Below are 15,005 nucleotides of genomic sequence, written 5' to 3' on the forward strand. Positions count from 1 at the left end.
ATACTAAATATTATATGATATGCTAAGTACTATATTATGTGATATACTAAATATTATAATATACTAAGTACTATATTATGTGATATACTAAATATTATATGATATACTAAATATTATATGATATACTAAATATTATATGATATACTAAATATTATGATATACTAAGTACTATATTATGTGATATACTAAATATTATATGATATACTAAATATTATATGATATACTAAATATTATATGATATACTAAATATTATGATATACTAAGTACTATATTATGTGATATACTAAATATTATGTGATATACTAAATATTATGTGATATACTAAATATTATATGATATACTAAATATTATATGATATACTAAATATTATATGATATACTAAATATTATATGACATACTAAATATTACATGACATACTAAATATTATATGATATACTAAATATTATATGATATACTAAATATTATGATATACTAAGTACTATATTATGTGATATACTAAATATTATGATATACTAAGTACTATATTATGTGATATACTAAATATTATATGATATACTAAATATTATATGATATACTAAATATTATATGATATACTAAATATTATATGATATACTAAATATTATGTGATATACTAAATATTATATGATATACTAAATATTATGATATACTAAGTACTATATTATGTGATATACTAAATATTATGATATACTAAGTACTATATTATGTGATATACTAAATATTATATGATATACTAAATATTATATGATATACTAAGTATTATGATATACTAAGTACTATATTATGGGATATACTAAATATTATATGATATACTAAATATTATATGATATACTAAATATTATGATATACTAAATATTATATGATATACTAAATATTATATGATATACTAAATATTATATGATATACTCAGTACTATATTATGTGATATACTAAATATTATGATATACTAAGTACTATATTATGTGATATACTAAATATTATATGGTATACTAAATATTATATGATATACTAAATATTATATGATATACTAAATATTATGATATACTAAGTACTATATTATGTGATACACTAAATATTATATGATACACTAAATATTATATGATATACTAAATATTATATGATATACTAAATATTATATGATATACTAAATATTATGATATACTAAGTACTATATTCTGTGATATACTAAATATTATATGATATACTAAATATTATGATATACTAAATATTATGATATACTAAGTACTAGATGAATGACTTATCTATGTTGGGTACGAGGTTGTAACTACATCTCTCTCGTGTTTTTAATAACATCATAAACCAACTACTACTACTACTACTACAAACAACGAAAATAATGATAATTTGGTTAGGAGCAAGGTGTAGTGTCTGTTCTGGTGCTGCACTTCACTGTTTCTGGGCTCACTCAATGAAGGAGAAATCCTTCTAGATTGAGGCAATTTTTATTTTGTTCATATCCAGAGTGCCCATTTTTGGGGAGCTGCTTTTCCCCACATTAAAAACCGACCTGAGGGGGGGGGGGGCAAGTAAATAGGAAAAATAATAATAATAACAATAATATATCACAGCTGCTGCTGCTACTACTACTATTAACAATCTATATATTAATAAGATAGCGTGTGTTATTTATTTTGTGTGGCATGCTTACATCCGAGTGACTGTCGTTTAATTGTTATGGACTTCCATTTCTTGTAATAAATAATTCTACCAAGAAATCTTCATAAGTTTCGGTTTCGATTATAGCAGAAGGAACTCAAGTTATATAGTGAATAAATGACAAAATACTACATTCCAAAGTTCATGACATTGAACATCTTATAATTTATTCCTTTAATTCAGTTGACATTTACAATTCTTGATAGTATCTGTTTCGTAGCGCAAAAATCAATCGCTTAATTGTTATATCAATCAGTGAATCTATTATGCCCTTAACTCATCAGAAGAAATAGCAACAATCAATCCGTCAAAATAAAATAAATTGCGTTTTGACATGATTAAATCTGAATATTTGGAAGAGAATCTGTAAATACCTGATATGTTTCCATTACGCCATTTGGAATTATAATTATATAATTTCATAAGTTTCGGTTTCGATCCAAGCTGATGTCCCGAGTCATATGGATATATTTTTTTATTTTTAAATCGCAACTTTAGAATATATAAAAATTGGTCGAACATTAATTCTATAATATATATTAAATCTGCAAGAATTAAAATATCATATTTAAGCGTACTTTACAACCTGGCAAAGCCGCGCGTCCTTGCTAACTTTTGCAGTTTTAACAAAACAAGCTACGATGATATCAATGTCTCCACTTACACTGATCATCTACAGAATGACATCATCATTATATTACATAAATTAATTTATTGATTACCATAGAGAATAAAATTTATCAATCACGTTATACAACTTATTTAATAATTTCTATATAGTATAAAATTTATTAATTACCATATAGAATTCAATTTATCAATCACGTTATAGAATACAACTTATTTATTAATTTCTATATAGTATGAAATTTATTAATTATCATATTCAATACACTTTATAAATTGCTAGATTGAATACAATTTATTTATTAATTACCATATTCAATACAACTTATCTATTAATTACCATAGAGAATAAAATTCATTTATTAATTACCATAGAGAATAAAATTTATTAATTACCATAGAAAATACAATTTATTAATTAATTACCATAGAAAATAAAATTTATTTATTAATTACCATAGAAAATAAAATTTATTTATTAATTACCATAGGGAACACAATTTATTTATTAATTACTATAGAGAATAAAATTCATTTATTAATTACCATAGAGAATAAAATTCATTTATTAATTGCCATAGAGAATAAAATTCATTTATTAATTACCATAAAGAATAAAATTTATTTATTAATTACCATAGAGAATACAATTTATTTATTAATTACCATAGAGAATAAAATTCATTTATTAATTGCCATAGAAAATACAAGTTATTTATTAATTGCCATAGAGAATACAATTTATTTATTAATTGCCATAGAGAATAAAATTTATTTATTAATTACCATAGAGAATAAAATTTATTTATTAATTACCATAGAGAATAAAATTTATTTATTAATTACCATAGAGAATAAAATTTATTTATTAATTACCATAGAGAATAAAATTTATTTATTAATTACCATACAGAATAAAATTTATTTATTAATTACCATAGAGAATACAATTTATTTATGTATTACCATAGAGAATACAATTTATTTATTAATTACCATAGAGAATACAATTTATTTATTAATTACCATAGAGAATAAAATTCATTTATTAATTACCATAGAGAATAAAATTTATTTATTAATTACCATAGAGAATAAAATTTATTTATTAATTACCATAGAGAATACAATTTATTTATGTATTACCATAGAGAATAAAATTTATTTATTAATTACCATAGAGAATACAATTTATTTATTAATTACCATAGAGAATACAATTTATTTATTAATTACCATAGAGAATAAAATTTATTTATTAATTACCATAGAGAATAAAATTTATTTATTAATTACCATAGAGAATAAAATTTATTTATTAATTACCATAGAGAATACAATTTATTTATTAATTACCATAGAGAATAAAATTCATTTATTAATTACCATAGAGAATAAAATTTATTTATTAATTACCATAGAGAATAAAATTTATTTATTAATTACCATAGAGAATACAATTTATTTATGTATTACCATAGAGAATAAAATTTATTTATTAATTACCATAGAGAATACAATTTATTTATTAATTACCATAGAGAATACAATTTATTTATTAATTACCATAGAGAATAAAATTTATTTATTAATTACCATAGAGAATAAAATTTATTTATTAATTACCATAGAGAATAAAATTTATTTATTAATTACCATAGAGAATAAAATTTATTTATTAATTACCATAGAGAATAAAATTTATTTATTAATTACCATAGAGAATACAATTTATTTATTAATTACCATAGAGAATAAAATTTATTTATTAATTACCATAGAGAATAAAATTTATTTATTAATTACCATAGAGAATAAAATTTATTTATTAATTTCCATAGAGAATAAAATTTATTTATTAATTACCATAGAGAATACAATTTATTTATTAATTACCATAGAGAATACAATTTATTTATTAATTACCATAGAGAATACAATTTATTTATTAATTACCATAGAGAATAAAATTTATTTATTAATTACCATAGAGAATAAAATTTATTTATTAATTACCATAGAGAATAAAATTTATTTATTAATTACCATAGAGAATAAAATGTATTTATTAATTACCATAGAGAATAAAATGTATTTATTAATTACCATAGAGAATAAAATGTATTTATTAATTACCATAGAGAATAAAATTTATTTATTAATTACCATAGAGAATAAAATTTATTTATTAATTACCATAGAGAATAAAATTTATTTATTAATTACCATAGAGAATAAAATTTATTTATTAATTACCATAGAGAATAAAATTTATTTATTAATTACCATAGAGAATAAAATTTATTTATTAACAATAATAATTTACTTTTCATTTTTATATAAAATACAAGTAATTTATTAATTACCAAATAGAATACAAATAGGTTAGTAATCACCATATAGAATACAAACAAGATTTAGCATGGATAAAGTAAATTTTACTAAATGGACAATTTTATAATTAATCGTAAAAAAGTGCTAAATAACCTATTTATTAATTACCACATAGAATATACATTTGAATAAAAATATTAGATTGTTAATGAAAATAAGTAAAAAAAATAGTTTTTCAATGCTTAAACAATATTTTATATTCTTATATATTGCAGATTTCGGACTCTACTCAGCATACATTCGTCTTTTCTCCAACAAAAGTAATCAGTGACGGCTTAATTAGCCGTGCAATCCAATGCATCAATCCAAAATGCAGTCGATGGTGAAAGCGAGATTGTTGTCGAGTTCTTTACCGATGCCAAACACAAAGGATCTTTTGAGCCGACCGGAGAGTCCCGGTGAGATTATAGTCCACAATGAGGGAAGTATCACTTCGAACCACAACGACGGACGAATCACCCCTCCCAACATGACTGATGTACCGCTCTCCTCATCATCGTCGTCGCCGTCATCACCTTTGTCCCCAGGTCGAGTTATGAGCCCCTCGGAACACAATGCAGCAATTATAGAACATTACTCAAATGTCAGCTCTAAATACAAAGGTAAGTGCGTGAACAATGCAATTCTGTTTTTAAAGTTCCGAGAAAATAAAGCATTAGGTCAGTGGTTCCCAACCTTTTCTGCATGACGGCACACTACTAAGATTTAACATATATATATCCATTGGCTCGTTCGAACACTAATCTAATATATTTGCTCGAATTCGACATTTAATAATTCTTAATTCCCTCCATTCATGTAACAATTATTTGGTGGCCCTGAGGTAACGGCTTAGAAAAAGGAGGCTTCGTGGCTGGGTTCGAATCTATGGTCGGTAGAAATTGTTATCACTGATGATTGCATAAGCATGAAACACTAGTGTCAATTTGCTTAAAATAAAATTAAAAATAAAGTTAAAATATTATAAAATTAAAGAGGGAGAGAGTTGGTTGTTTTTGTTTTACGGCATATCAACCCTTTTCGGGTTATTTAATGCCGAATCCAAAGATTTTGACGAAAAATTTTTTTAATAGAATATATTTGTTGTTTTCACGTCGGTTTCTATTCAACCCATAGTTGGGACCCTAACAGGTACTACCACTCCGGGTCAGAGTGGACCTGAGAGCAATGGTAATTAAAGGGTGGCTCCACACTCCCCAAAGCCCACAAGCTGGGGCCTCACCACTGGATATAGTTTAAGGTCATATCCAGGACCCCCATTGAGGGACTTTTACCCTCTGCAGGGGGGCAGTCGGTGTATTCTAATGTCCCGCCGACAGGGCCAAAGAGGGAGAGAAGAGGGGTCATGTGACATGCTGCAAAACATAAAACGAAGGGAAAAAAGGAAAAGAAAAAAAAGATCAACCAAGATTATCAGCGGGGTGAAGGGGGGTAATAGGACATCATTAGACGAAAGGGAATAAGTAGCTCTCATAAGGGGGAGAGAAGGCGGTGGATAGAGACAACTAAAAGAACATATGCGAGGAGAAAAAGAAAGAAAACTTTTGGTTTTAACCAACCATTTGTTCAACACATTAGAATATGTAAATTTGTTTATATAAATAAAAGTTTATTATTATTATTGTTGTTATTATTGTTGTTATTGTTATTGTTATTATTATTATTATTATTATTATTATTATTATTAAAACAATAATATCAAAATAATTATTATAATAATAATATGACCATTAACAGTGAGAAATATATTGTAAGTGGCGGTTGTGATAACGCAAATTTGTTTGCAATCGTTAACGAAAATTTTCGAGTGCACTGGAAATCTGAGGAAACCTGTTACTCGGACCCCAGGGAATACTTGTCAGCAAGCAAGCGTTGATGGCGACTTATATGAGAATTCTTATCGAGTACGTTTAATAAAAATAATAAACTTAAATAAATTTTGAAATCGAAAAAATATTGAAATGTTTGCCGGAACGGTCGCTTACGTATAATAGACTTTCCCGCCCAACACCCTAATATACCCTAATTGATGACACATTTTTTAATGACATGTTCGCGTTCAATAGGTTTTTCTTATTTTTAATTAAAAACTTGTACCGTGAAAATTATCAGATTACAATTTGCTGTTTTAGTCACTGTATTTAGTAGACCAGTAAATATATACGCTGTCCTAAGCGAATGTATTAAATAATTCTAATGTAATAATTCGTTTATTTATTTATTTTTTTTTTTAATTATTAGTTCTCAGGTTCATTGTGGTTGCAAAAGGTCAAATAACATAATTCAATAATTATTAATAAATATCTGTTTTTTTAATAATTATTCAAATTAAACACTTTATCCACAGTAGAACCCCGTGATACGGCATTAATCCGTTCAGGAGGTGGGACCGTACGGCGGAGCCTAAGTAAAATTTTATGCAGTGCATATTAAAAAAAAATAACAAAACACAGTACAGTATATAATACATGTGTATATAATCAAATAACATTATAAATAACACATTAAGGCGAGGCAAATACCGTAACCAATGGCCGGGAAAAAAAAACATCGTATTCGACATTGTAACCTGAAAAACAAATATTCCGGGGTCACCGTATCCCGGGGTTCTACTTACTGGGTAAAAAGCGATGTATTTATATACGCAGTTGTTGTGTAACAGAGCACGTATGAGTGCGTGGGAAAATATCAGCAGGAGCTGTGAGATAGCTGGCTTGCGAGGATATTAGCAGCAGTAAAAAAAATATATACAAATTAGAAAGTGTGCGCGAGCTTGCAAGATAAGAGAGAAGAAAGTGCGATCGAAAAAGATGGCCCTATAAGAAATGGCTATCTATGGTCGGCGGAGCAGAAGTGAAAGATTTAACCTGGTGTCGAGACGGAGAAAAAAAAACGGTAGTAAATGATTTGTGTTAAAAAAAAAGAAGAAAAAAGTAAAACCGTTGGATTTATTTATTTTTGTTTGTTTGTTCTTTTTCGACGGTGCCGGACAGCGTGGGGGTCCGAGAGAGATTTGAACCGTAACGAACACGATTTACGCGTAACGGCCACGTTAAAATTAATTTGATCCGAAGTTATTCGGAAATATTAAGTACTAACATGACCCGTGTATCATCGTTGCTCGGTGGAAGTATGCCCTTCACCCCACCTGTAAAAAACAAAAACGAAAAAAAAAAACAATTAAACTAAGGTTGTTAGTCGGAGCCACTGCCAACCCAGTAAAATAGTGGACACTGGCGGCCGGAGACCAAAATGAATGTTCCATGCCGAAGTAACAACGGTAGTATCTATAAACCAATTCTTAACATGGCGATTTGATTATGTGCTGTGATTATTATGTGTTTCTATCTAACATGTCAACAGTGAAACAATAAAAAAAAACAGCTGTAGACCTGAGCAATGGTTCCCCTAGCTTTTAAATGTTTCCTATCATCAAGTACACGCTTAATTTTCAGATTAAAAAAAAAGAAATTAAGGTAGTATTTTTAATGACTGTAATAGTCGGGGAGCAATTTGTAATGATAACGTTAACACACTTATTTTGCGATGTAAGTTGTTAATGTTGCCTCTAGCCGTTAAATGTTTCCTTTTTCTGTTGGTAAGGCGTATACATTTTTTTCCAAGGTATTTTGTTAATGTGAAAGCTAAGCGTGTAATCTATGAGAAGCGCTGTAGAAATTTGCGAAAAATTAAAAAGAAATAATGTATAATATAAATAATGTATATATACAGCATAAACAACGGGAGTGGCCAAAAAGTGGGTGTCCATTGTAGTAGAACGTTATCATTCCAAATTTAAGTCTGTAGGCGCTCATAATCGCTTTAATCGCTTTTAATTTATGAATAAGTGAGAAATAAAAAAATAAATAAATGGTAGGTATATCATTGTTCAGATCCGTCAATTCGTTCTTTTTCTTAATTATTTTGCAATCAGAAAGTTGTATGTTATAAAAGTTGTAAATGGGCAAACCTGTCTAATTGCTGACCCTAATGTGGTTGGCATACTCTAATAAATGTCTGAAGACAAATATTTCAGAAAAAAAGGCCACATTGATAACTTTAGCCAGATTTTTACAAACGAAAGCGTCAAATTGTAAAAACAAAGAGTGCGTGTGTAAATATATAAATATGTATTTTACGTCATTAATATTATTTTTTGTGCTTGTGTATATTAGTGAGGTAAAAAGCCGATGCATTTCATATGCAGATATATATTGAAGAAGTTAGCTTCCAAATAATCGCCTCTTATTATTTGCGCTTGGTTCTAAAAAAAATAGAAATTATGAGATTTTCTAAAAGGAAATATGTTGTGGAAAAAAATTGCAAAAAATAATTCCGTTGCATTTCGTTCAATAAACTTCCGAATTATTTGTTCGGCATAGCAATAAAAGAAAACGCAAATATTTGGGAGCTAACCTCTTCAATTTAGTCCAGAGTTAACATCTTCAATACAGTTGTAATCTCTATGTAGCATTAATAAAGGTAACGTTCAATGTTAAAAAATGTTAAATTGGCTGTTTCTCAGCGATTTTCACATTCACCTTAATGTGACGACTATGTTGTCGGATAATCTGTAAACAGATTCCAAATAGTCCTGCCATAAGCAAAACAACACGCGCACGTTCGTTGTCTGGCTGGCCGTCGAAAAGCATAAGGTTCTTAATATAAAAGACGCAAATATTTTAAAACTGAAGTCTTCAATATATAAATATATATGTAAGGCGTCGGTTTGAAACATTACCAATCTACACGTAGTGTGTTTAATATTACACAAACATGATAGCAAGAACTGTTTATTTGTTAGTTTGTTTTGACGAAGACCTCGTAATAAGTCTCTTAGTGACGTCATGACTTAATGTTAGTAAGAGTTCATTTATAAAGCGTAGAATTGTATTCCAGAATATGAGAATATATAGAACTCGGTCAATCAGAATGAACGGACTTCAGCGAGGGAGCCTTTATTATTTCTGAATCGGAAATTGTAAAAATGATAGTAGGTATATGTAATCACAGTATCTGTGGAACGTGTAGAATTCGGTCCGGTAACAACTGGAAGTAGTGGTAAGACTAAATATTTAGAGAGAAAAATAAGGACTTCTTCCTCTAAAGATATTGCTCGTAGAATGCAATGTAGTATTTCATTATTACGACTAAATGTGTATAAAAGTGTATTCGAAAGCTACATAAGATAGGGGCTATTAGCCTAGATGTATTGAATTTGTATGGGGCATTCGTTGCAAACCTACGATACTTTGGTCTAGAGGGGAATTTTTGCCATCATTTTATTATTATTATAGGAGATTAATAAAACTAATAGGCGATCATGCATATTAACCTACGCAAGCCATTGCTTGGTGTCTACATCATGACACTTCATAAGAAATAGACAGTGTCTGCTATTTTAGTTACCCCCCTTAATTACGTTTTCTATGAGACGTGATGACGTAGACGCCAAGCAATGGCTTAAGCAGGTTAATATGCGTGATCGCCGATTAATGACACCAAAGAAAGTAAGAAGTGGGCCTTCGGTTTACTTTCTGCTTCTCTTATTTTGTACTTTAGTCCTCACATTCCATGACCAATGTTTCTGACAAAAGGGGAAGAATTGCTGTTTTCTTGGATCGGAATATCTCAGACATATCGTTGACTGGTTTTTGATTTTGAGGTACTTTTTAGTTCCTTTTATCAAATGGCTTCATGCTTTGTTTGAAGCAATTTGTATAATTTATTTTAATAATTTTTTGTTTTGTTGGGATACTGCGCACAAAGTAACTACTTTATTAATTTTTTGTTAATTATCTCTGCATTTATAACTATTTATTTTATTTATTTTATTTATTTATTTTATTTATAATTATTTATTCTATTTCGTTATTCAAGTAAAAAAGAAATCTTATTTACTGTCAATGCCGGAAATGATTGTAAAAATAGATTCTGCAAGATGAGTATTAGCAAAACTGTTTTTGTTTTTTTAAATGTTAATCACGGATTAGTGCGAGGAGGAAGTACATTTTTATAGCTCAGAAAACAAATTGCAATCGCACAAAGGAAATGAGTTTTTGTTGCTGTTGAGATGATTTATCGGAATTGGGGAAAAAAATCGATAGTGTGGTATATCCAAGAACGATACTTTTATTTTTATATTTTTTGGTTTTGTGCTTGAAACTTAATTTTTCGATTCATGATGAATGAGTACAACTAAAGTTTAAAGCTCATGATAACGAGTTTAGGTTAAAAAGGCATGGTAAAATTGCATGGGTTAAAAAAGGCATGGTAAAATTGCATGGGTTAAAAAGGCATGGTAAAATTGCATGGGTTAAAAAGGCATGGTAAAATTGCATGGGTTAAAAAGGCATGGTAAAATTGCATGGGTTAAAAAGGCATGGTAAAATTGCATGGGTTAAAAAGGCATGGTAAAATTGCATGGGTTAAAAAGGCATGGTAAAATTGCATGGTTAAAAAGGCATGGTAAAATTGCATGGGTTAAAAAGGCATGGTAAAATTGCATGGGTTAAAAAGGCACGGTAAAATTGCATGGGTTAAAAAGGCACGGTAAAATTGCATGGGTTAAAAAGGCACGGTAAAATTGCATGGGTTAAAAAGGCACGGTAAAATTGCATGGGTTAAAAAGGCACGGTAAAATTGCATGGGTTAAAAAGGCATGGTAAAATTGCATGGGTTAAAAAGGCACGGTAAAATTGCAGGAGTAAAATAGCTCGGGCGGATTAATAGGAAAAATGCCACTAGTTCAAATATAAATGAAAATTTTACAATGAGTTAATCAAAATTTTAAATACGGTATACAAATAAAAAGAAATAAGTCGAATTAAAAATAAAATTATATTTACATTTAAAAGAAAGTGATTACTGTCTTATGTCTCCCCCCCCCAAACTTTTATTACATTGATTCCGTCCTCAGATTTTCAAGACTACTGTTCTTATCTTCGCTGTTGTATTCACAACTTTTCAGTCGATGTAACCTTTGACATTCTTTAGGCGTATCTTGTCGAGCTCGGGAATCTTTCTGTCGAACTCGCGAATTTTGCACAAAATTTACAACGGAATCCTTTATCTAATCCACGGGGTTGGTATACTCTCGTTCCGTTAGCCATGACTGCGTAGAAGTCCTAAATAATTATGTATTATATTTTTAGTGTCACTCGTACTGAGGATTGAACCTTCAACCTCCAGAAAAGTGTCTCTTAACAACTGAATTTTTCCAAGTACTTTATCCACTACGCCACTAATCGAAATGTGGAAATAACACTGAAGATGAGAACAGTAGTCCGAAAGAATTCAAATAATGTGATTCTTTAGCATTGCTATCATAACTATTTAAAAAAATTCAGAAAAGCAATGGCCAAGAGTCTTGTTTAACATAGCAATTCACTATGATTTGGAGTAAAAGCAACAACAATGCAATAACCTCGACGAAAATTAGTCCACAGTCCATGCCCGTAACCACTGAACACTAATTGACTATCAGGTCCATTCGAATGAAGTTACACGGATGAAGTGATTTCAGTCTGAGTTGCTGCGACGTCGAACAATAAGAATTGAAGGAACTAAAATTCTATTTTCCTCGTGTCTAAAATTCAAGCCACAAGTAAATATGCGCATGCGTCAACAATCATTTATGGACGCCATTTTATTTTCGATCCTCGCATGTTACTTCACATATCAGCCGATTGTTACAAATCATTGTGTACTGTCTATAGTTTTCGCACAGCCATAATTCTTTTCTTAATGGCGTGATTATTGCGCTACGTCTATTTATTACTTTAACAAACATGTTTCATTATGTTGCTTGGCTTTTTATTGAACAATTAAGTCCAGGAGAGAATGAATGCATTAGTGGGAAAGAGACAGGTTTTACGATTGAGTTGTTATGCACAAAGAGAATAACAGGAAACTGAGCTGTCTCTGACTACCCCAACCACAACTGCTGGTAGGTGAAAAAGTCTATACAAATGTTATACATACCCTCCACAATTGCTTGATCCGTGAAAAAGTATATAAAACGTTATATATATATGTGTGTGTGTGTGTGTGTGTGTGCGTGTGTGTATGTATTTGTATGTATGTATATATATATATGCGTGTGTGTATATGTTTATATCTCCATATTTCATACAAAACTCAAAAAGAAAAGCTCTTCAAACTGAATTTAAACACTGTAAATTAGAATGTACAAAATAATTATTCAACAAGGAATGCAATTTAAAAACTTATAACCTATACATTTTTGCATTAATATCAATTTTCATAAAAATATAACACCTTTCATAATTTGTAGTTTTAAATATATGTGCTAAGCAGCAAAATGTATGAATATCGACTTATTGCGATTTACTGAGGATTGCAGCCATTATTTGAAACTCCATGAAACTACGGATTTTTTAAAAGTCTTCAACTGGTGTTCCTTGTCGAATAATACATTTGTTCTAAATTCTAATTAACAAGGTTTAAATTAAATTTCTTATATCAATGCTGTTTCGAATATTGAGCTTTTTCAATTGGTTAGGGTTGTCTTATAAATATTTATATTAATATTTATACTTACTTTACAGAATGATTCAATTTGTAAACTTAGAAAAGACTTTGAATTCATGTATGTATATATATATATATATATATATATATATATATATATATATATATATATATATATAAAGTAAATTCTTGGTACAGCAAAATGGAAGGAGAAATTTCAGAGGAAACATAATTTAATTTAAATAAAAAGATCAAAGAAACAAAAAAAAAACGGGCAGGTGGAATTGTTAAAATTTCCTTAAGGCTTTATCGTCTGACCCTCTAAGAGGAAACGTCAGAGTGATAAATTAAAAGCTAAGAATCGAATGAGGAAAGAGGGAAATTGGTTTCAGTTGGAAAACCAGTGAGAGAAATATATATATATATATATATATATATATATATATATATATATATATAATTCTCACTGTTCAGGTGGTTTTAAATCAGTAAATATTTCCAACTGATGTTTCAAAATCTTTTGTCTACACAGGCTAGGTCGAGAGTTATTAATGACTAACGCCTCAATGATATTGAGATGATAGTTCGACCTAGCACTGTATAAAACAGAAAACTCATATATATATATATATACACACTCATATATATATATATATATATATAATTTTTGCCTTATGTACATATTTCATATGTAAATATATTGTACATATATACACACATGTAATTTCCTTATTTACATAAATGTAGATATGCTATACTCATTTGCATATATACTCCCGGAATAACCGATCCTCTTATTTATTTTAGCTGATCACTCTTGAAAAAGCCTATGAAACAATAGGCGAAACGTCGAGTATTTTGCCTTATATGTTCATTCTTAATTCTTAATGTCGGAGTGTTTATCTCTGTATTATCATATTTATTAGTGTGTATAATTTATTGTAAGCTCTTTCGATTTATGGAACCTTTTTTATTGCAAGATATGGCCATTGATTTTACGCTGAGATACAAAAGCCTATAATCAGATCATTTTGCAGTAAGTAATAACATTATTACACTACTGATTATAGTTGTTTTTAAGATTGAGGAATTACTTATATAGTTAATGATAGTTAATGATATTGTATATTTGGGTTTTAGCCGGGAAAAATCGGTGCAAATTGTAAAAATTAAATAAATGGAGTTTGCTAGGTGAAGGTCAGAACGACGGCATGACGAATATGCATGTGTAACGTAATAGCTATTTGTTCATGTTTTAATTCTTAAGCCTTATCAAGCATGTTTTCATAGGTCAGTCATTAACGTAAAAGGAAAAATAAATCGTAAGCTAAACGTTTTGGTTTCGATTCTCGGTGATGGCGCACCGGTTCTTTTGTTTTTTATTAACTTTTTAAATCATTACTATATATTAGGTCCAATATAATATAATAATAAATACGAAATCTGAAGTAGTCGCTAAAATATCATATTTAAGCGTATTTTACGATCCGGTAATGCCAGTCGGCCTGTTTATATATATATATATATATATATATATATATATATATATAATTTTGATTGCAGAAATTCCACACTGGACCAAAGTACCGTAGGTTGTCAACAACAGATTCCATATACTAATTTAATACATTTCTCTAATTATTTACTTCTCTCCCTAACAATCAGTTGACACCCAGACAAATTCTATATTTTACTACAATATTGTGTTTGCACCGTGATTAAAAGGTTATTACATACATACACATAACATACACTTCACTTTTTCTGATTTACAAGTAATGAAGCCTCCCTAGCCT

At 28.6% G+C, this 15,005-nt stretch overlaps 1 protein-coding gene across 1 annotated transcript in view; it reads left to right on the plus strand.

Moving 5' to 3' along the window:
• LOC145284950 (uncharacterized) overlaps positions 1-15,005 on the plus strand; it is an 84,946-nt gene that overhangs the window by 57,597 nt on the left and 12,344 nt on the right. The window contains exon 2 of the mRNA XM_080134049.1: positions 4,932-5,318. Coding sequence (XP_079990175.1) covers positions 5,012-5,318 — 307 coding nt within the window. The 5' untranslated portion in view covers positions 4,932-5,011. The remainder of the gene's footprint in view (positions 1-4,931; positions 5,319-15,005) is intronic.

The sequence above is a fragment of the Euprymna scolopes genome, chromosome 9 (genome assembly GCF_053919585.1).
Source record: "Euprymna scolopes isolate OS-2025 chromosome 9, ASM5391958v1, whole genome shotgun sequence".
In the NCBI taxonomy this organism is placed as follows: domain Eukaryota; kingdom Metazoa; phylum Mollusca; class Cephalopoda; order Sepiida; family Sepiolidae; genus Euprymna; species Euprymna scolopes.